The sequence below is a fragment of the Sorex araneus genome, chromosome 3, assembly GCF_027595985.1.
Source record: "Sorex araneus isolate mSorAra2 chromosome 3, mSorAra2.pri, whole genome shotgun sequence".
In the NCBI taxonomy this organism is placed as follows: Eukaryota; Metazoa; Chordata; class Mammalia; order Eulipotyphla; family Soricidae; genus Sorex; species Sorex araneus.
The window spans coordinates 27,390,693-27,412,043 of NC_073304.1; the positions used below are offsets into that span (position 1 = coordinate 27,390,693).

At 43.9% G+C, this 21,351-nt stretch overlaps 1 protein-coding gene across 2 annotated transcripts in view; it reads right to left on the bottom strand.

Moving 5' to 3' along the window:
• The window catches only part of DNAL1 (dynein axonemal light chain 1), a 40,107-nt gene extending 19,493 nt beyond the window's left edge, over positions 1-20,614 (bottom strand). Inside the window, exons 1-4 of one of the 2 annotated variants that reach the window (XM_004612291.2) lie at positions 20,507-20,614; positions 11,361-11,399; positions 8,593-8,702; positions 3,115-3,170 (exon numbers count right to left, since the gene is read on the bottom strand). In XM_004612291.2, coding sequence (XP_004612348.1) covers positions 3,115-3,170; positions 8,593-8,702; positions 11,361-11,399; positions 20,507-20,509 — 208 coding nt within the window. In that variant the 5' untranslated portion in view covers positions 20,510-20,614. Of the gene's footprint in view, positions 1-3,114; positions 3,171-8,592; positions 8,703-11,360; positions 11,400-20,463 lie in introns of both variants that reach the window. The other variant, XM_055132882.1, reaches the window with a different exon arrangement.
• Positions 20,615-21,351: the final 737 nt, after the last annotated feature.

Below are 21,351 nucleotides of genomic sequence, written 5' to 3' on the forward strand. Positions count from 1 at the left end.
GGCAGCCACACTGCTGCCAACTGCACTGCTTTATGACTAATCGCTGCAAAGATGCCAAAGAAAATTCCAGGTACCCGTTTTCAGGCTGAAAACTCTGGGGTCTTTTCAGAGTGGGAGATATCAGCCATCCTTCACCCTTACCCCCACACCCCCCCGCCCCCTGTACTTCTGGAAGCCCCAGCAGTCACATCCAATCCCACAGCTGCAGTCATCTAAACACATCATCCCAGTTCTACAGGTCCTGGTGCTCCTGAAGCACACAGCACCTCCAAATCCCACAATACTGACAGCCGAATCAGAACACACCAGACTAAACGGGAAAGCAGCAGAGGAGCCAACTAAGCTCAATAAGACAATAAATAGAAACAATAACACAGAAAGGCTCGACAAGCCACAAACAGCTTAGAAAACCCCCAGACAATGACTGAATGACCCCACGGTGAGATACAACAAGTTTCATAAGTTTTCTTTTACTGAAGTTTTTTTTTTTTTTAATAATCCTAGCCCTTCAGTTGGAACAAGCAATATAAAATAAATACTTTGTACCTGCTTTAAAAAGAATAGGATGCTTTCTATCTCTGAGAGGCTTATGTTAAAAAGAAATACAATTCTATAACAATGAAAAAGAAAATAAATTTAAAGGAACACACAATATAAGATTAAAAGTTTCCTCATTTTAGTCAGATTAGTACAGTAAGTCCTAGTTTATCATCATGGACAGGTTCTTGGAAACCACAACCTTAGTGATTTAAAAATTATCTGAAGGGGGGGGTCAGAGAGATAGTACAGTGGGCAAGGTCCTTGCCTTGCATGCAGATAACCCAGGTTTGATCCCTGTCACCCCATATGGTCCCCAAACACCACCAGAAGTGATCCCTGAGTGCAGAGCCAGGAGTAAATCCTAAGCATTGCTGGTGTGGCCCCCCGCAAAAACTTTTAATAAATAAAATTAAGATTATGCTGGTATTACTGCAAAAAGCAGGGTGCAATGATTATGCTGTCAGTAACTTGGCATCCTTAATTTGTTTCTTGTAGGATACAGTGTGAGAGGAGGGGTCCATTCTCAGTGGAAAAGCACTGAGGGTTGGAGTGATAGTACAGTGGGTGGGGTGCTTGCCTGGCACATGACCCACCCCGGTTTGATCTCTGGCATCCCATATGGGCCCCCAGCACCACCAGGGGTAATTCCTGATGTAGAACTAGGAATAAGTCCTAAGCATTGTCACTGCGCCCGAATCCCCAGGCTCCCCCACATCCCAAAAGAAAAGAAAACCACTGAAATATAACAAGTGAATGAAATAGCAAAGAAATATGATATGCCTGGTGTGAGTAGGTGACAGTTTTAAAGTGACCTGAATGTTTCACCACAAGTGAAACATTTAGGCATTTTGTCCTTACTAGATAAGAGAAGCCATTAAGAGTCCCTGAGCTAGGGATGGAGCAAAAGTAGAGCAGGCAGGACATTTGTCTTGCCTGTGGCCAACCCAGATTAGATTTCTTCATTCCATATGGTCCCCTGATCCCTTCCAGGAGTGATCTCTGAGCACAGAGCCAGGAGTAAGCCCTGAGCACCACCAGCTGGGGCACAAAAAAATATAACAAAAAACCAACAGAGGCTAGAGAGATAGTACTCGGGGTAGGCCATTTGCCTGGCACACGGCTGACCCAGGTTCAATTCCCAGTATAACATAAGGTCCCCTCAGCTCATGAGGAGTGATCCCTGAGCACAGAACAAAAAGTAAGCTCTGAGCACTGTAGGTATGGCCCCAAGACTAAAAAACCAAAACAAACAAACAAACAAAACCCAACAAGGTATAGTTCCTAGAAATAACAACAACAAATTATCTGAGAGCTCTTTCAAAGAGTAGGATCAGTGACTACCTTAATGATTAACTCAAATACAGGGCTTTTGGGGAAGCAGAGGGTGAATATGGTAGGTTAAATGATAGTTCCACAGAAAAATACCAACATCCTAATCCCAAAAATCTGTGAATGATACATTACCTGGCACATACACACACAAATTATAGTACAGTATATGTGTGATTAATTTAGGGATCTTGAGCTAGGGAGAAGCTCTTCATTAAACAGATGTTCCCTATGCAATCAAGTGGCTCCATGTATGAGAGAGATAGAGAAATATCTGACCATCTGTACAGCAGAGAGCCTTGGCAGAGAGCTCAGTGGCAGAGCACATGCCTAGCACCTGTGAGGTCCTGGGTCTGATGCCCAGGACCACATGCCTCACCTACCTCGCCAAGCACCACTAGGAGAGGCCTCTGAAAAAAAAAAAAAAAGGCTTTTCAAAAGAAGACATGACTCTCGAGTGGAGTGGCATAATACAGTCCATGCTGGGGAATGTGTCAGCCATGAGAATCAGGAAGGCAAGAAACATTTTTCCGGGCTGGAGTAATAGCACAGCGGGTAGGACAGTTGCCTTGCAAGCAGCCGACCCGGGTTCGATTCCCAGCATATAGTCCCTCAAGCACTGCCAGGAGTAATTCCTGAGTGCAGAGCCAGGAGTAACCCCTGTGCATTGCTGGGTGTGACCCAAAAAGCAAAAAAAAAAAAAAACAAAAAAAAACCACTTTTCCGCTAACGTCTTCAGAGGGAGTGTATTCTATTGAAAGCTCAATTTTGCCCCAGAGGAACTAATTTCAGTCTCCAAGCCCCCAGAACTTCGAGAGAATACATTTCTGTTATTTTAAGTCACCAAGTTTAACAGACATAGAAAACTGGCACAGTGTCAGAGGCCTTAGCTGCTGGGAAGGAAGCAACACCACTCACAAAGGAAGTTAGGAAAAACAGGGATGGCGGGCAATTACATTTCAGAAACGACGAGTGGGAAACACACACAAAACAAATCTGAACAAATTGTTAAATGTCTGACTTTCTATTTAACACACCTCAATTCTAACTCTATACAAACTATAAATGTCTTGAATGTCCCAGTCTCAGGTAATTTTAAAATGATCAAACATCAGGCAAAGACTTAGATTTATTTCCTGACAATTACAGAACAGGTGCCAGCTTCTGGAATGACACAATGTCGCTGACATGCTTATTCCAATATCTAAACCAGATGCGAACCATCTGTTACTATGGATCACTTACTTAAGCCATTCAGGTTGGCAATTTTTTCAATGCAGTTTGTAGACAGTGAAAGTTTCCTTAAAGAAAAAGGAAAAAGAAAATCTTGCATTAATATGAAAAAAGCTTAAGTGACATAACAGAACTTATCCCCAAGTACCCACATAAGATGATATATACGGCATATATAATTTTCAGCTGTAAGGGCCAAACCCGGGGGTGCTGAAGGTGAAGCCAGTCTGTGGTGACTGGGTGGGGGCAGGGCGGGCCTGCAGTGCAGGGGAGCAAACACAGGGTCTTCACACAATCAGGTTTGTGCTGCTCCCCTTGAACCATGTCCCCGTCTTGTCTCTTTTTTATACAGGGGTCACAGTGGTGTGCTAGGGTCTAGGGTAGGGGTGAGAAGATGTGATGCCAGAAATCAAAGTCTGGGTCTCACTAGCAAGGCCTGTGCTCTACCACTTAAGCAATCTCCACTCCACTCAAATATTTATTTTTAACACTTAAGTAATTTTATACAATATACACATGGGTAGGGCCTTTGCCTTACACGCGGTCGACCTGGGTTCGATTCCTCCATCCCTGTTGGAGAGCCCGGCAAGCTACCAAGAGTATCCCACCCACATATCAGAGCCTGGCAAGCTCCCCGTGGTGTATTCGATATGCCAAAAACAGTAACAAGTCTCACAATGGACACATTACTGGTGCCTGCTGGAGCAAATCAATGAACAATGGGAAGGCAGTGATACAGTGATACAGTGATACTTATTGTATAAAATAAATGAAAATAGCCTTTTTGGAAGCAAACTGGTATTATCTATCATATTGTTGATACATGAACTATGTGACTCAGCATTATATTTCTAATGCAAATAATACTACTATAATACAAGTGCCCCCCAAAATATGGGCTTGGGTTGGCTATCTGGTTTCAAGGTAGGATGCATATCACACATATGTGAAGTCCAGCATCACAACAGGGCAGATACAGACAGTGGTTTATGAACAGATTATTTGTTCTATTATGTAATAATGAAAAGTAAGAGCAATCCATACATTTCCATTCACTAAAGAACAGATAATGAAATGCAGACTGTAGATATTGACTTGGAAAGATATCAGTAATATGAAGTAAAGCTGAACCACTTGGCAGTTGTGGTTGAACAACTGCTAAGTGGTTCAGCTTTACTTCATATTTTATGAAATGTTTTCATAAATATGAAATGTTTTTCATTTTATGAAAAACAAAGCTAAATATATATACATGTATGAAGATTATTTTCTCATCCATTAAATCTATCAAAAATTTAGATTTATGAATTTAAGAAGTCATATGTAATTTTGCTTTTTTTTTTTTTTTTTTTTTTTTTTTTGCTTTTTGGGTCACACCTGGTGATGCACAGGGGTTACTCCTGGCTTTGCACTCAGGAATTAACCCTGGCGGTGCTCAGGGGACCATATGGGATGCTGGGAATCAAACCTGGGTCGGCCGCCTGCAAGGCAAACGCCCTACCCACTGTGCTATCGCTGCAGCCCCATCATATGTAATTTTAATCACCCATAAATTAATTACTTTGATTCCTAAAGATTACTCTTAATAATTTGTATACACTTACCTGTATTTTTTTTAATGCCCATATATAATTCTACAAAGACAAAATTTTGTTTTTAGGGGCACACTCAGTGGTACTCTGAGTTTTCTCCTGGCTCTGCGCTCAGGGCTCACTCCTGTGGGAAGGAGGGGACCATATATGGTGCCAGGGGCTGAAACCAGACAGGCCATGTGTGAGGCAAGCACTCAAGCCACTGAACCATCACTCTTGCTCTGTAAAGACAAAGTTTTAAGGAAACACAACTACAGATTCTTAGTCTTTGATGCTTGAATAAAGGTTTAATATTTTGGTCAAGTTCATGTAAAAATAACCCCCCAAAAGCTAATTTTATTAGGCAAGGAATGTGGCTGAAGTGTTTAGCAGGGCTTCTTCAACTTTTTCCACTGAAGATTCCTTCTGCTAATTTTTACGTGACCGTGGGCATATAACAGATATACAACTCAAAGATTTATTGACAATAAATCATACATTTATTTATTTATTTTGGTTTGGGGCCACACCCAGCTGCGCTCAGGGTTTACTCCTAGCTCTGTGCTTAGGAATCATTGCTGGCAGGCTTGAGGGATCATATGGGGTGATGGGGACTGAACCCGGGGTCAACCCCATGCAAAACAAGCACCGGACTTGTATAATCTCTCCAGTAACCACAATTTCATTTTAAAACAAAACTTTTGCCATCCTAAGGCCTTCAACTGTACAATCCAATATGGAATTATAACCCACTCCACATGTTTAAGAAGCTATGTGTGAGTATGGCTCTGAGTTTGATCCACTAGGATGGAAGGAAACACACCCTTTTAACACCACAGTGGGTAGCAGTCCTAGTTGCCTTAGAAAACTGTTGGGCTAAGCATCAATGGGAGTGTCCTTTTTTTTTTTTTCTTTTTGAGTCACACCCAGCAATGCATTCAGAAATTACTCCTGGCAGTGCTCAGGAGGCCATATGGGATACTGGGAATCAAACCTCACCCCAAAACACTACCAAAACAAAAAACAAAAAACACTGGGGCCAGGGAGATAGTACAGCAGGTCAGGCACTTGCCTTACACACATCTGACCCAGGTTCAATTCCCAGCACTCCAAATGGTCCCCTGAACACCGCCAGGGAACACCCCCCAACCCTTCCTCCACTTAATTCTATTAAATACTTAATATGTATCCATATTATTCTAATTAATTCTAAATACTACTGCTTACATGTATTAACTACTTTAACCATCACAGCCACAAATTTTATAACATCTTTATTTTACAAATGAGAAAACTGAGGCACAAAGAGTCAAGCAATCTGCCTTACACTATACAGCCAGAAAGTAGCAGAGCCAAATTTAAGCCCACAAAATTTGATTCTAAACTAGAACATATATCATCCTCTTGAATTTTACTTAAAGAAGTTGTTCTTTTTTTTGTTTGTTTGCTTGACACAGTAAAAGCAATTACTAGAAAGTGTAAATTAACGACCAAATTTGTATATTTTCCTGTCATTCCACATTTCAAAGACTAACAATGAAAAATGTAGTGTCTTGAATCTGAAAATGCACCTGGAATTAATTCTTTAACACTTGTTTAGGTTACCTAAAGAGAGATTGTCAACACAAATACGAATAGGCTAGGAAGTCTCCGAGACGCTCTGGTATAGGGTGCAAAACCTTCTCAAATGTTTACCCTTGGCAAGGATTTATGATAAAAGGTATTTGACCACTTTGGAATCATGCTTTTTGAAATCATGCCTTTGAGCTGGGGTTGTGGCTCTGTGGTAGAGAATTTGCCTTGCATGCCTGGGTTCGATTCCCACCATTGCACAATGGCCTGAGCACCTCCGGGAACAGACAAGGTATGGCACAAAAACAGAAAACAAGAACTGAAATCACATTTTAATCCAAACATTTATCCAAAGTAGATTTTTATAAAATATAATATGCTCTCATCACAAAGAACAAGCTCCATGAAATACCTAGATATTTTTCCTTTTTATTCCAAAGACAGATATTGATCTAATGCACAGCTTTACAAATATATGTCCAAAAACCGGAGTCTGAGCGATAGTACAGCGGGTACGGTGTACATGTGTACATGTACGGTGTACATGTACGGTGTACAAGGCCACATGTTTGCCTTGCATGTGGCCAACCCGGGTTTGATCCCCGGCATCCCATATAGTACTCCCAATACTGCCAGGAGTAATTCCTGAGTTAAGAGCCAGGAGTAACCCCTGAGCATCACTGAGTGTGAACCAAAAAGCAAAAAAAAAAAATCTAAGTTGCTTATTATTACTGCAGAGTCCTATGTTTCATCCATATAAATTCAGTCTATAAATTTCGTATAGGGTGTACCTTCTGTCTAAGGAGATGGTAGTTAGGAAATCACACTTAGTAGAATACAAAGTAAAGAGGAATTCCAAGTGATTCTCTGATATTCTAGAGATTGTTGCCTGAGAACATGATTAGAAGATATAAATACCTCAAATTAGCAACTATGTAAAGACGTTAGATCCTCTAAGAGGCTGGAGTGATAGTACAGACGGTAAGATATTCGGCAGACCCAGGTTCAACCCCTGGCACCCCAAACGGTTCCCTGAGCACCAACAGGACACCAGAGTAATTCCTGAGTACAGAACCAGAATAACCTCTGAGCACCAGTGAATGTGCACCTCCGCCCAAAAAAATCTTTAAAAATTAATTTGCATCTTATAGGAAAATAGGATTACATAATAAGTAACATTCCAGTTAGAAAAAAAAATTTTTGAAAGCTCGACATTAAAAAATCCTAACAAAGGTTCTCAAAGGCGTCTTATACTATCTAGATGTTTTACAATGTATTTTCATAACTTAAAAATGTTTTTTCAGGGGCCAGAGCGATAGCACAGCAGGTAGGGCATTTGCCTTGCACTCGGCTGACCTGGGTTCAATCCCCGGCATCCCATATGGTCCCCCAAGCACTGCCAGGAGTAATTCCTGAGTGCAAAGCCAGGAGTAACCCCTAAGCATCGCTGGGTGTGACCCAAAAAGCAAAAAAAAAAAAAAAATGTTTTTTCAAGATTAGGAAAATGGCACTTGCCTTGCATGCACCTTACTGGGTTAAATTCCCAGCATTCCATATGGTTCCCCACAAGCACCACCAGGACTGGTTTGTGAGTGTAGAGCCAGAAGTAACTCTGAGTACTGCTATGTGTGACCCCAAAACCAATAAGTACAAATAAACAACAAAAGGTTTATCCATTAGGTTTCTGATAAGCATGGTACCGACTTTGGGGGATGATTTTACCAAAGAAAGTAGTAAATTTTATGGCAGTACTAGCTTTGTTACTTAGCATCTCCAGAAAGACAAGGAAATTTCTACTTTCCCTGTATATTATAAAAATTACACAGTAAAACTGGTGAAGGGATGGGTTCCCGAACTTTGTATGAGGGAAGTATAAGCACAAAAGTGTATAAATCTGTAACTGTACCCTCACGGTGATTCTCTAATTAAAAATAAATAAATTATATAAAAAAAATTACACAGTAAAAAAATACTGTATTGCTCAGGTTCCTTTTTATAATCCTATTTTAAAAAAATATTTGGTGTTTGGACTTGCCAAACTTTTAATACAAAGGAAGACCACACACACACACACACACACACACACACACAAAGAAGTATTTCTTTTCCTTTATTTTTGTGTTTTTGTTCCTTTTGTTTTTGGGCCACACCAAGTGACACTCAGGGATCGCTACTGGCAGTACTCTGGGAACCATAGGGGATGCCAAGCATGAAAGCCAGGTCGACCTATGCAAGGCAGTGCCCTACCTCCTGTACTATTGCCAAAAACAAATATTTCTAGTATGAGTAATTAGACAATAAGGGAAACAATAGTAATACTAGAAGGAAGAAAAAATCAAGAACTTACTCGCAGTTACCAAGAGTGGACAAAGATGCATCCATTTTCTCTATAGGGGGAATCTGGGCATAAAGCTTTATCTCTTTGGCTTCGGATGGCTTCTGACTGGTTTTCTCTTCCTATAGTAAAAATTAATTGGGGGAAAATAATTTCTGATTATAACATAAAACTGAAAAAGATCAGAATTTGTCAAAACTTTATAATGTTATTTCACTTTATCTTAGCCAAAAGGCAAAGAGGTGATTTATAATGTTACTTTAAAACTCTTATCAGTACTTAGAAACCTTACATTCTTTACTATTAATTTATTGACATTTATTACTGAATCTGACAACCATGTTTCTACATGGCTTATTGACATAATTTATTGCCAGGGCCCACAAATTGACTTTTTTTTTTCTTTTTGGGTCACACCCAGTGATGCTCAGGGGTTACTCCTGGCTCTGGACTCAGAAATTACTCCTGGCGGTGCTTGGGGGACCCTATGAGATGCCGGGGATTGAACCCAGGTCAGCCGCATGCAAGGCAAGCAACCTATCCACTGTACTATAGCTCCGGCCCACAAATTGAAAGGAGGAATAAATAAGCTTATTTAAAATTCTTCAAAAGTCTACAATTACTAAAGAGAAACAATACCCAACAATCTGAGGCCAGAGCAACAGTATAGCAGGCAGACACTTGCACACAGTCAACCCAAGTTCGACCCCCAGCATCCCTTATGGTCCCCTGAGCCCAGCCAAAAGTGGTCCCTGAATGCAGAACCAGGAGTAAGCCTTGAGCACAGCAGGGTGTAACCAAAAAAAAAAAAAAAAACTGAAACAAAACAAAACCCAACAATATAAACATTTTCCTGAGAATTCCTATCTTTAAATATCTCCCCCAGCCCTCCAGGCTCACCACTCATTTTTGTTTTGTTTTGTTTTGTTTGTTTTGGGGTCATACCTGGCTGTGTTCAGAGCTTACTCCTGGCTCTGTGCACAGGAATCACTCCTGGCAGTACTGAGGAACTGCATATAGAGCCAGTGTCAAACACATGCAGGCTCTTCAACCCCTGTGCCATCTCTCTGGTTCCTGAGGCAATTTCTTATTATGATTTCGTTTGTATTTTCATGATGATTAATGCCACTGTTAATCACCATTGCACTATTAGATGTCTTCAGCTAGTCACACCTGATTTTTCTTTTTTGAGTCATATCCAACGATGCACAGGGGTTACTCCTGGCTCTGAACTCAAGAATTACCCCTGATGGTGCTAGTGGGACCAAATGGGATGCTGGGTATTGAACCTGGGTAGGCCGCGTGCAAGGCAAACGCCCTACCCACTGTAGCATCACTCCAGCCCCCATGGTTTTTATTTTTCTACATTTATAATCTATGTTCAAGCTATTGAGAAAAGAAACACCAACTATCTAAAGCCTAGATAACTCACAATATATGCTACTCTATCACCTGAATGATATTTATCTATTTTTATTTATTTTGGGGCCACATCCAGCAGTGTTCCTGATAGTACTTGGGGACTCCCGATAGTGCTTAAAGGAAACAAAAAAACTTATATACTATCACAAGAGATTTGAGCTATCTTACAGTAATAACTGACCACTTAAAGTTTTCCAAGCGTGGGGCTCGAGTAATAGTACAGCAGGGAGGGCATCGCCTTGCATGCAGCTGACCCATGTTGGATCCCCAGCACCACATATGCTCCCTGCTCCACAGTCTTGCCAGGAACAATCCTTGAGCACAGAGCCAGGAGTAAGCCCTGAGCACTGCCAGGTATGGCCCCAAAACAAAACAAGACAAAAAAACTACACGGACCAGGGGCAAGAGAGTATTTAAGGGAAGGCATATGCCTTGCATGCGGCTGTCATGGTCAAAACCCTGGTTCAAGTCCCACGCACCATATATGGTGCCCTAAGTACTCAGGAATGACCACAGAGCCAGGACTAACCCCTGTTTATGTCCCAAAGCGTCCCCCAAGCCCCAGTCACCAAAACTTCCCATAAGCAAAAACCCATTTGTTTATTTTTTGTTTTGTTGCATCCAGCTGTGCTTGGGGAACCGTGTGGTGGCAGGGATCAAAGCCCAGGGCTCTGACGAGCACAGCATGTGCCCCAGCCTTCTGAGCCATCTCCAACCTGGAGCTCCGCTGTACTGAGGGGTAGGCCAGGCCGGATGATGTTCCAGGGCCACTCCCCAAGATGCTGGAGTTTGAACCTGGGGCACCCACATGCACAGCGTGTGCTCCATCCCAGGTGCAGTCAGCTCTGTCAAGAATCACTCCCAAAGGAGTGGGGGGCTGACTCTGGAGCTTCTGTGTGTACAGCATGTGCCCTGGCCCTTGAAGCACTATCCCTGGCCCAAGAGTAAGACTTTTTAATTGAAAATTTTAAGACAGTAGAAGATTGATAGGCATTTATAAAAAATAATCCAGAGATAGATCCCTTATATATTTTCTTCAGTTTCTCAAAATGGTAACATTTTTTCAAAACAACAGTGTAATATTACAACCATGATAGGTACTGATACGATCCACTGATTTCATTCAGATTTCCCAAATCTTACTTGTTCCCATTTGTATATGCACACATTTCTATGTTTGTGTGATATTCTGTACAATTTGATCACCTGTGCAGGTTCAAACATCTATCTCCACGGTCAAGATAGCAAAAGAGTTCTAATACCACAAATATTCTTTGTATTAAATGGTTATATTTAAATAACAATCCCAAACTTCTCCTTGTATGGGTTCTAAACAAAGTAAAATCTCACATACTCACCCATCTGGCTAGGGCTTCTTTGATTGTTGTTGCTTTTGCCTTAAAAAAAATAGAAAGAAAGAAAGATTATCTTTTTAAGTATTACTTGGAGATTCCATTTTCAGCTAGTAATTTATCAGGCATGGCATTTACCGCTAAAAAGTTTGGTTTTTTTTTGCTTTTTGCTTTTTGGGTCACACCTGGCGATGCACAGGGGTTACTCCAGGAATCACCCCTAGAGGTGCTCAGGGGACATATGAGATGCTGGGAATTGAACCCAGGTCGACCGAGTGCAAGGCAAACGCCCTGCCCGCTGTGCTATCGCTCAAGCCCCTAAAAAGTTAATTTCTTTGAGACAATTTCATTTGCTGATTCAGAAATTTTAATATCTCTTTAGGGAAAAAAAATTAAGAGATCTTGATGCAATATCCAGAAACTTTAGTTCCATTTGGTTTACTTAAAAAAACACACAGCTTTCAACAGCTGATATCAAAATGTATCTTATTAAACTCTGGGGCCCTTGGGGGGGGCGAGTCCCCACGCTGCTGAAGCCCCGCAGCTGTACCCACACCCAAGCTGCCACCATACAAATGACTTTGAGTCACAGCTTCACAACTCATCTCAGAAGAGACGGCAAGCTGATGAAAGTCACAAAGTCACAGGTACGCTGGTCTCAGGAGGAGGCCCCGGCCTCCTCCTGAGGGGGCAGGACAAGACTCACGCCAATTCTACAGGTGCTGGGCCTGCAGGAGCACTTCCCAATCCACAATACCGACAGCCCAGTAGGAGCGCAGCAAATTAGATGGGAAAGTAGCATGGAAGCCCACCAAGTTCAGTAAGCAAAAAGAATAACACAGAAGCGGGGCTGGAGCGATAGCACAGCGGGTAGGGCGTTTGCCTTGCACGCGGCCAACCCGGGTTTGAATCCCAGCATCCCATATGGTCCCCTGAGCACCGCCAGGGGTAATTCCTGAGTGCAGAGCCAGGAGTAACCCCTGTGCATCGCCAGGTGTGACCCAAAAAGCAAAAAAAAAAAAAAAAAAAGAATAACACAGAAGGCTCACACAGCAACAAATAGTAATCCTCAATGACTTTAATAACCCCATTGTGAGATACAACAATTTCTACAAGTTTTCTCTTACTGAACTGTGTATATATATATATATATATATATATATACATATATATATAAAATATTCCACTTACCATTTTGTTGGAATAAGCAATATGAAATAAATTATTTTGTGGCTGCCAAGGGGACAGATTTGGGGTGTAGACAGGAAACTGGGGACAATGGTGGAGGGAAGGGCACACTGGTAAAGGGACTTGTGTCAAATTAAAAGCATCTTATCTTAGTGACTCTGATTCTAGGATCTATATCTTGTTTTTGTCTTGTGGCCATACATGATGCTGCTCAGAGGCTATTCGCCACCAGTGCTGGGAATTGCTTCCAGGGGACACTTTAGGGACCACCTGGAGCTGTGGATTGAACCTAGCTAGGTCTCCTGCATGCAGAGCTTGTGCCCCAGCCTGTTGAGCTATTTCCCTGTCCCTCTATATGTTATTTTACATGTTAAGATCCTGGAAGCTTTCATGCAACTTACAGCATGAACAATTTTAGACTGCTGTGGCCAAGTGAAAGTGGTGACATTTTAGAAAAAGATCAGGCCTTTTAGGGACAAGAGTGAAAGTAGAGTAGATGGGTTGCTTGCCTTGTATGTGGCAGACGCTGTTTGACCCCCAGGACACATCATATGTCCCCTGAGCCTTCCAGGAGTGATTCCTGGGCACAGAGCCAAGACTAAGCCCTGAGCATCACCAGATGCAGCCCAAAAATGAAAGAAAAAGTGCTCACAGTAGCTCATTTCCAATTTTTTGTTATCACTGTATCACTGTTCATCGATTTGCTCGAGTGAGCACCAGTAATGTATTCATTCGTCCAGCCCTGAGATTTTAGCAGCCTCTCCTTACTCATCTTTCCCAATGATTGGAGGCTCTTTCAGGATCAAGGGAATGAGACCTGTTATTGTTACTGTATTTGGCATACCGAATACGCCACAGGGAGCTTGTCAGGCTCTTCTGTGTGGACGGGATACTCTCAGTAACTTGCCAGACTCCCCGAAAGGGACAGAGAATGTATATCAGAGAATACAAGCAAGTATGTTAAAATCAAACACATGTGTGCTACTTTAGGCACATCAGTGGGCTAGACTATAAGAGGTCACGCGGCCATTATTAGAAATGTTTTACCATAAAACCAATGGTATTTTAGACTTAATATATGTAAAATTTTAAAGATGAGCAAAGGAAGACATCCTTAATAAACTATTGCTAGAGCTCATCTGGAAAAAAGAGAACCCAAAGAATAACAAGAGAAAAATTTTTTTAAATATGTACTACTATGTCTAGAAAGTAAAGACATACTAACAAATAACCACTGGCTAAAAGTAAACTTCTATGGGGCCGGAGAGATAGTACAGTGGTCAGGGTACTTGCCTTGCACGCAGTAGACCTGGATTTGATCTCCAGGACCCCATATGATCCCCCAGGGCCAGCCAGGAGTGATCCTTGAGCAAAGAGTCAGGAGTAAGCCTTGAGCAACACCCCCCAAATAAATAAGTAATATGTAAATAAAAATAAGGACCTGGGATGTAGCTCAGCAACAGCTCAGTAGATGCTCCATAGGAGAAAGTCCAGGTTCTACCCCCAGCACCGACCAATTTCCCCCCCAAAATAAATAAGCAAACACATGTGTTAGTTCAATTGTGGGTGTGTTTGGCGACAGAGAACCACCTCCCCAGGATAGCAGACAGCGGAGGCCACAAGCAAGCAGTAATTAGTGGCTGTTTATTCAAGTCTCACAGCATTAGTTACATATAGAAATCAGCAAGGGTGGGAGTAGCAATTACACAGAGGTGTGGCTGAACATTATCATAACAATGAACAGTTGTAAAGCCCTTTCTCCAGGGTAAATTCTACTAGGAGATTAACTCTAGGACAAAAATCTCATCTATCAGCCAAAGGCAGAATTCCATCTAAGGGCATATTGCTTTCTCCTTTCCTTAGTTAGTAATCCATTTAAACAGTCATCTTAAATTTACTTCTTAATAATATTTCTAGACACTTTGATACACTTGACACAGTAAGATATATTAAGCTTAAAGTGTGGCTCTTCCTGGGGACCTGTCTCTATATATCCCAGACTACAGCCTCAGGCCAGACTCATCTTTCCTAACCTCAGCAGGGTCCTTATTCGGTTACTTTTTTATATGTTATGACAGTTTGTTCCACGACGGTGCTCTAAACTTATTGTACTTCTTATGGCGCTTAGCCTGTTCCGTTTCGATGCCAGGGTAGCCAGCAGTTTGCCTTGGGTCCATCCAGGTCCCTGGTTGGGACTCTCCTTTGGGGGTATTAGGAAGTAAGAGCAACAAGAAAATGATGGATGTCCAGAAGTAAATATTATTCTGAGTCAATTACCTCCCATGTTATAAAAGCATAGCATGGGGGCTGGAGAGATAGCACAGTGGGTAGGGCGTTTGCCTTGCACTCGGCCAACCCGAGTTCGATTCCCAGCATCCCATATGGTCCCCTGAACACGGCCAGGGGTAATTCCTGAGTGCAGAGCCAGGAGTGACCCCTGAGCATCGCTGGGTGTGACCCAAAAAGCAAAAAATAAAAATAAAAAAAAAATAATAATAAAAGCATAGCATGAACTGTCTTCCTGTGTCTATACAAAAAGGACATTTCTCTAAAATAAACTATGCAAAGGACATAAAGGAAAGATAAAATCAGTATTTCACTTATAAAAACAAAATCCAGGGGCTGGAGAGATAGCACAGCGGGTAGGGCGTTTGCCTTACACGCGGCCGACCCGGGTTCAAATCCCAGCATCCCATATGGTCCCCTGAGCACGGCCAGGGGTAATTCCTGAGTGCAGAGCCAGGAGTAACCCCTGTGCATCGCCAGGTGTGACCCAAAAAAGCAAAAAAAAAAAAAAAAAAAAAAAAAAAAATCCAGAATCCTCAGAAGAATTTGACTTTACAAGTTACAAGATCTGTTTTGGGGAAATAAGTGATTGACAGATAGGGGAAGAAGAGTACAAATGAGATGTTAAAGATAAACACAGAGGATTAGAAGTGCCTGATGGAATTGGGTGTGCTTAGGGAGCACTGTGATGCCTGAAACTCAATAAACCTAAGTTCTGAGCAGGAGGAGCAGGGACAAACCAATGTTTATTCAACACTTACAGTATTAAGTTTGAAAACCTAGACAAAGTATGCATTTCTGGGGGAAAAAAAAACCCACAAAATTGTCAAAATTGCCACAAGCAGCTTCAGAAAATATGAATAAGCCAATAACTGTTACTGTTACTGTCACTGTCACTGTCATCCCATTGCTCATCTATTTGTTCGAGCGGGTACCGGTAACGTCTCTCATTGAGAGACTTATTGTTACTGTTTTTGGCATATCGAATACACCACGGGTAGCTTGCCAGGCTCTCCGAGAGGGGCGGAGGAATCGAACACCGGTCAGCCGCGTGCAAGGCGAATGCCCTTCTGCTATGCTATCGCTCCAGCCCAAACCAATAACTATACTTAAAATATTTTTTAAAAGATAAAACACTAAAAAAGACGATCAAAAGGATTTACCCTCATCCTCCTTCCCGAAAGCTCCAAGCTTAGATAATTTTACAAGTGATTATTGCCAGGCTTTCGAGGAACAGAGATTCCCTGTTATACAGGTTATTTCGGAAACCAGAAAAAGCAGGATAGCTGCCAACTTATTTTACAAGGCTAGAATATAACCTTAATGCTGTAACCAGATTAGTTTCTCAGCCCACATCTAGATACAATATTAGATTTCCACTGACTTTGGGGTTGGGGGTGCACACCCTACGGTGTGGGAAGCTGGACTCCTGGAGCTTTGCTGGAAAGGAGGTTGCTCCCTGCTGTGCTTGAGGAGCCAAGTCTGGACCAATTTGGTGACATGAAAAGCAAGTGCCTTAATCTCTATGCTCTTTCAACGCAGATCTCCAAAGCCAAAGACTTCAAATGATCACAATGAAGAATGATTTCTCCTAGGAGTGTAGGATTTATTAACAACAACAAAAAGTTTATGTAATTGAAATCTATAAGTATAAATAAAAATGGATTAAGGGAAAGATATCACATATAAGTACATAAAAAATACCTGATAGTTTTACATCTGATATCAAATGCGCTCAATTTAAAAGTCAAATATAATTTCTTTTTCCTTTTTTTTTTTTTTTTTGCTTTTTGGGTCCCACTCAGTGATGCACAGGGGTTACTCCTGGCTCTGTACTCAGGAATTACTCCTGGAAGTGCTGGGAGGATCATATGGGATGCTGGGAACCAAACCCAGGTTGGCCATGTGCAAGGCAAACGCCCTACCTGCTGTGCTATCGCTCTAGCCTCTCCCAAAGAGAATTTATTTGTAAAACCTAATAGCAAAAATCTCTAACAAACATAATCATTGTATCACTGTCATCCCATTGCTCACTGATTTGCTCTATTGGGCACCAGTAACGTCTCCATTGTGAGACTCGTTGTTACTGTTTTTGACATATCGAATATGCCATGGATAGCTTGCCAGGCTCTGCCGTGCAGGCAGGATACTCTCGGCAGCTTGCCAGGCTGTGCTGCGCAGGCAGGATGCTCTTAGTAGCTTACCGGGCTCTCCGAGAGAAGCAGAGGAATCGAACCTGGGTTGGCCACATGCAAGGCAAACGCCCTGGAGAAATTAATAATTTTGGCTTATAGTCATTGAGTATCTTTATGTATCAAATATTCTATGTGATTGGGGGCTGGTGTGGCAGCACAGCGGGGGGCATTTACCTTGCATGTGGCCAACCCAGGTTCGAATCCCAGCATCCCGTATGGTCCCCTGAGCACCGCCAAGGGTAATTCCTGAGTGCAGAGCCAGGAGTAACCCCTGTGCATCACTGGGTGTGACCCAAAAAACAAAACAAAACAAAAATTCTATGTGATTAAGATGTATCAATGAACAATACAAAAAAGATTCCAATATTCAAAGAACTCTCAACTACTGAAGGTAGATGGCAAGATAGGAAAAAAGTGATGTAGACTATTAGAAGGTGACAATTATAAGAAAAAGAAAGAGTGACCTTAGTAAGGGGTACCAGAATCTGTGTATATGTATGGAAGGTAACACTGTAGCACTGTCATCCGATTGTTCATCGATAACGTCTCCATTGTGAGACTTGTTATTATTTTTGGCATATCAAATACGCCACAGGTAGCTTGCCAGGCTTTCCTGTGCGGGCGGGATACTCTCGGAAGTTTGCCAGGCTCTCCGAGAGGAATGGATGAATCGAACCCGGGTCAGCCGCGTGCAAGGCAAATGCTATGCTCCTAATATTTGAGAATTGATTGACAATGAAATATATCTACTCTGGTCATCAGTCATAATTACTTGACTCAGGTTTCGGTTGCTTTGTTCCTACTTTCCTTTGTTTTATCTACATAAATTATCTATGTAAATTTCCAGATGCTTTGTCTATGAAAATGATCAGTCACAGTCACATCTAGGTCCTACACCTCAACCCCCTTCAGATGTTCTATCAGTATGCTAGCCCCTCTGCATTAAGTGGGCCATTTTCACCATCAGGCTGATCCGCTCTCAGTCTTTCTGTCTCTCTGCTGGGGAGGCCTGGGGAGAATGGGAGGCAGCTCTCGGCCACCAAAGGTCACCGAATGCACAGGCTTTGCACAGCCCACACAATACTTTGAGAACTCACAATCTCTAACACCCCATATTGTCATTCCCCTTGACCCCCTGCCCCACAGCACCATCAGGAGTAACCTGAGTAGACAGTCAAAAGTAAGCCCTGTGCATAGCCAGGTGCCGCCAAAAGAAAGAAGATAATTTGGGAGATAGTACAGTGGCTAAGCAATAAAGGTTTAATTGCTGGCACCCCATACGGTATCCTGAGCTCCGCCAGGAGTGATCCCTTACAGAGGCCAGAGTAAGTTCTGTGCATGGAAGGAAGGAAGGAAGGAAGGAAGGAAGGAAGGAAGGAAGGAAGGAAGGAAGGAAGGAAGGAAGGAAGGAAGGAAGGAAGGAAGGAAGGAAGGAAGGAAGGAAGGAAGGAAGGCGGGAGAGAGAGAGAGAGTGAGAGAGGGAGGGAGGGAGGGAGGGAGGGAGGGAGGGAGGGAGGGAGGGAGGGAGGGAGGGAGGGAGGGAGGGAGGGAGAAAAAGAGAGAAAAGATGCTCTGGGCCTGCAGGATGGTTCAAAGGGCTAGAATACATGCTTTGCTTACGGAAGCCCTGGTCCTGTCCCCTGCACCACATTATCTCCCAGCACTGTAGGGTTGGCCGCAAAACCTTTAATGAAATAACGAAAGAAAGAAAAGATGCTGCCAATTACATGACACCATCATATTTCAGAAATACAGAAAGGCAGGACTGTGTCCCACAGTGCAACAGTGTTATCTGATTTTTCAGAGAAGTTGGAAATCTGGGTTTTGAATTATGAGTGACTTTAAGAAACTGGAAGCTAATCTTTTTCTAAGCGACTTTAAAAATTATGTGGGCGTGTGTCCCTGGAGAACCCCATAACTCCCAGGGTTTAACCTCTGCTAGCTTCAACTAATTACTGGTTCTGATTCTCTCTTTGAAAGCTTTGAGATAATTCTCAGAGTTCACACTTCGGAATTAGGACTGATTCCTCTTACATTTTAAATCCAAACATTCCAGACTTGGTCCTAAGTGGGGGCACACCCACTGCATCTGGAGAGCAACACAGGGTGCCGCTGAGCTGCAGACTGGGGCTGGGAGGTCAGCAATGCCTGGATCACATGCTAGGCGTGTGTTTTACCACTTGAGCTGGCTCCCTGGCCCCAGATTCCAGAACTTATTTTCGTTGGCAGTGATGTTCAGCTGAATGGCTGTGGCATGAAGTACAGAAAAGAAGGGCAGGGAGACAAAGACCAATAACAAGGGTGTTCAGTCTTGGGCACAGCTTCATCATTTCAATGTCCTCAATTTCTGTCCACTTGCACAGGAGTGGAGTCACAAAGACAACGTACGATACTTTTTCTTCATCTATATTTCCATCTGGGGGCCGGAGTAGAGCAGGGAAGGCGCTTCCTTACACACCCACCCGGGTTCCATCCTGGGCATCCCCACAAGGTCCTCTGGCGCTGCCAGGAGCGATCCCTCAGTGCAAAGCCAGCAGTATGCACGGGGCACAGCTGGGTGTGACACCCCCATTCCTCAAAAAAAAACTTTTTCCATCAGCCAGGGCAAACATGTACTTTGCCATTTAGCAGACAGTGTCAAACTGCCTAGTTGGAACCAACCAAGTCTCCAAGAACGGGCAAACGCGCTAGGAGCTGAGGCACATCCATCAGCACGTCAGCTCTTTACTTCACAGAGAGCTTGGACTGGACAGAAAGCTGAAAAAAATGTGAGCTCCAAAGGCAGCGGCAGCTCTCAAAGCGGGGTGGAGCCGCCTACTATTTGAGGTGCACTGTTGACGTGCATCTTCCTGAACACACCCCTCCCACCTACAACAACACCACCACAACAACCACAAACAGTAAAAATTCATCATCTCCATTTCCCTGCAGCTCAGACTCGGGCCCACTGACGTCACAGCCGGGCATCCTGTCATTTGAGCATCGCGCCCTGACATATATTCGATCCGAGTGGGTACCCGTGCTACCCAATAACCGCGTGGTCGCTGGGCACATGGTCGCAACGGCGCTGCAGACACAGGCTGCTCTCCATCGGCGCCCCCCACGCTCCCCCGGGCCCTCCCAGGGGCGAAAACATCACAGCTCCCTGCAAGGACCTCGCGGCTCACACTCCCCCCCGCCCCTCCCCTTTCCCAGCCCAAGCCTTTCTCTTTCGAGAATGTTCCGCACTCTGCCGTGCCCTTTCTCAGCCCCGCGTCCCAGACCACCCCCCCACACACTTCCACGCAGGCCGCCCCGCCACTCAGACCACCCCCAGCCCCGGGGCCGGGGCTTCTCTCTCGCCCCGGGCCTCCGGCTCCACCAGGCAGTGGGACCCCTCGCGCCGTGCGGGGCCCCTCCAGCCCACCCTCAACGCCCCGCGGTCCCCCTCCTCCACTTGCCATCGCCTCTCCGTCTGGGCTAGAGGGCCCCGAGGGTGCTCACCATTCCGGCCGTTGCTACCGTCACTGCTCTGGTTGCTAGGGCCCGCCGGGTCAGGGCGCGTGCGCACTGGGCCGCGCTCGCAGCGGGGCCCCACCCGGGCCGCGGGCCTCGCGCTCCGCCCCCGGGAGGCGCGAGCGGGGCATTGTGGGAAGGCGCGGCGGCCGCCCCGGGGTCCTGCTGCCCGGCGTCTTGGAGATGCGGCTGAGCTGGCAGCGCGCCGTTCCGGTGTGCTCTTCTCTACCGAAGTCGTCTCAGCTCATCTCGAGGGTCGTGCGTGCCCAGAGTCGGCAACGTTTAACCCCCTTCCCATAAAGCCATGGTCTTTTGCATAAAAGATCATTCAGGGACCCGGGGAAAGAGCTCAAAGGGCTCACATGCGTGCTGTGTATGTGAGAAGCCCTGGTTCCAACCCCGCACTGCAGCATCATACAGCAACCCTGAACACCGTGGGTGTGGCCTCCAAAGGGATTAAAATTATTTTCTATGGCAAATTACCCTGAATGGTAAAGAGAGAGTAGAGCAAGTAGGGCACTTGCCTTGCATGTGGCAACCAGGTTTGGTCCCTAGCATCCCATATGGTCCCCTGAGCCCACAAGGAGTAATCCCCAAGCACAGAGCCAGGAGTAAACCCTGAACACTGCTGGGCGGCGCCCAAACTCCTTCCCCCCCAAATTTAAACTCTGAGAACATGCCTTGATTTTTCAAAAAGTTAAAGATTGAAACACAAGTACATAGAGCTGATCAGAAGCCAAAAACACAGTTTTCAGAACCCCTATCTTGAACTTTCAGTTTCCAGAACGAGAAGAAAACAAATTTGTTTCTGAGCCATTTTCCCAGCACCGTTG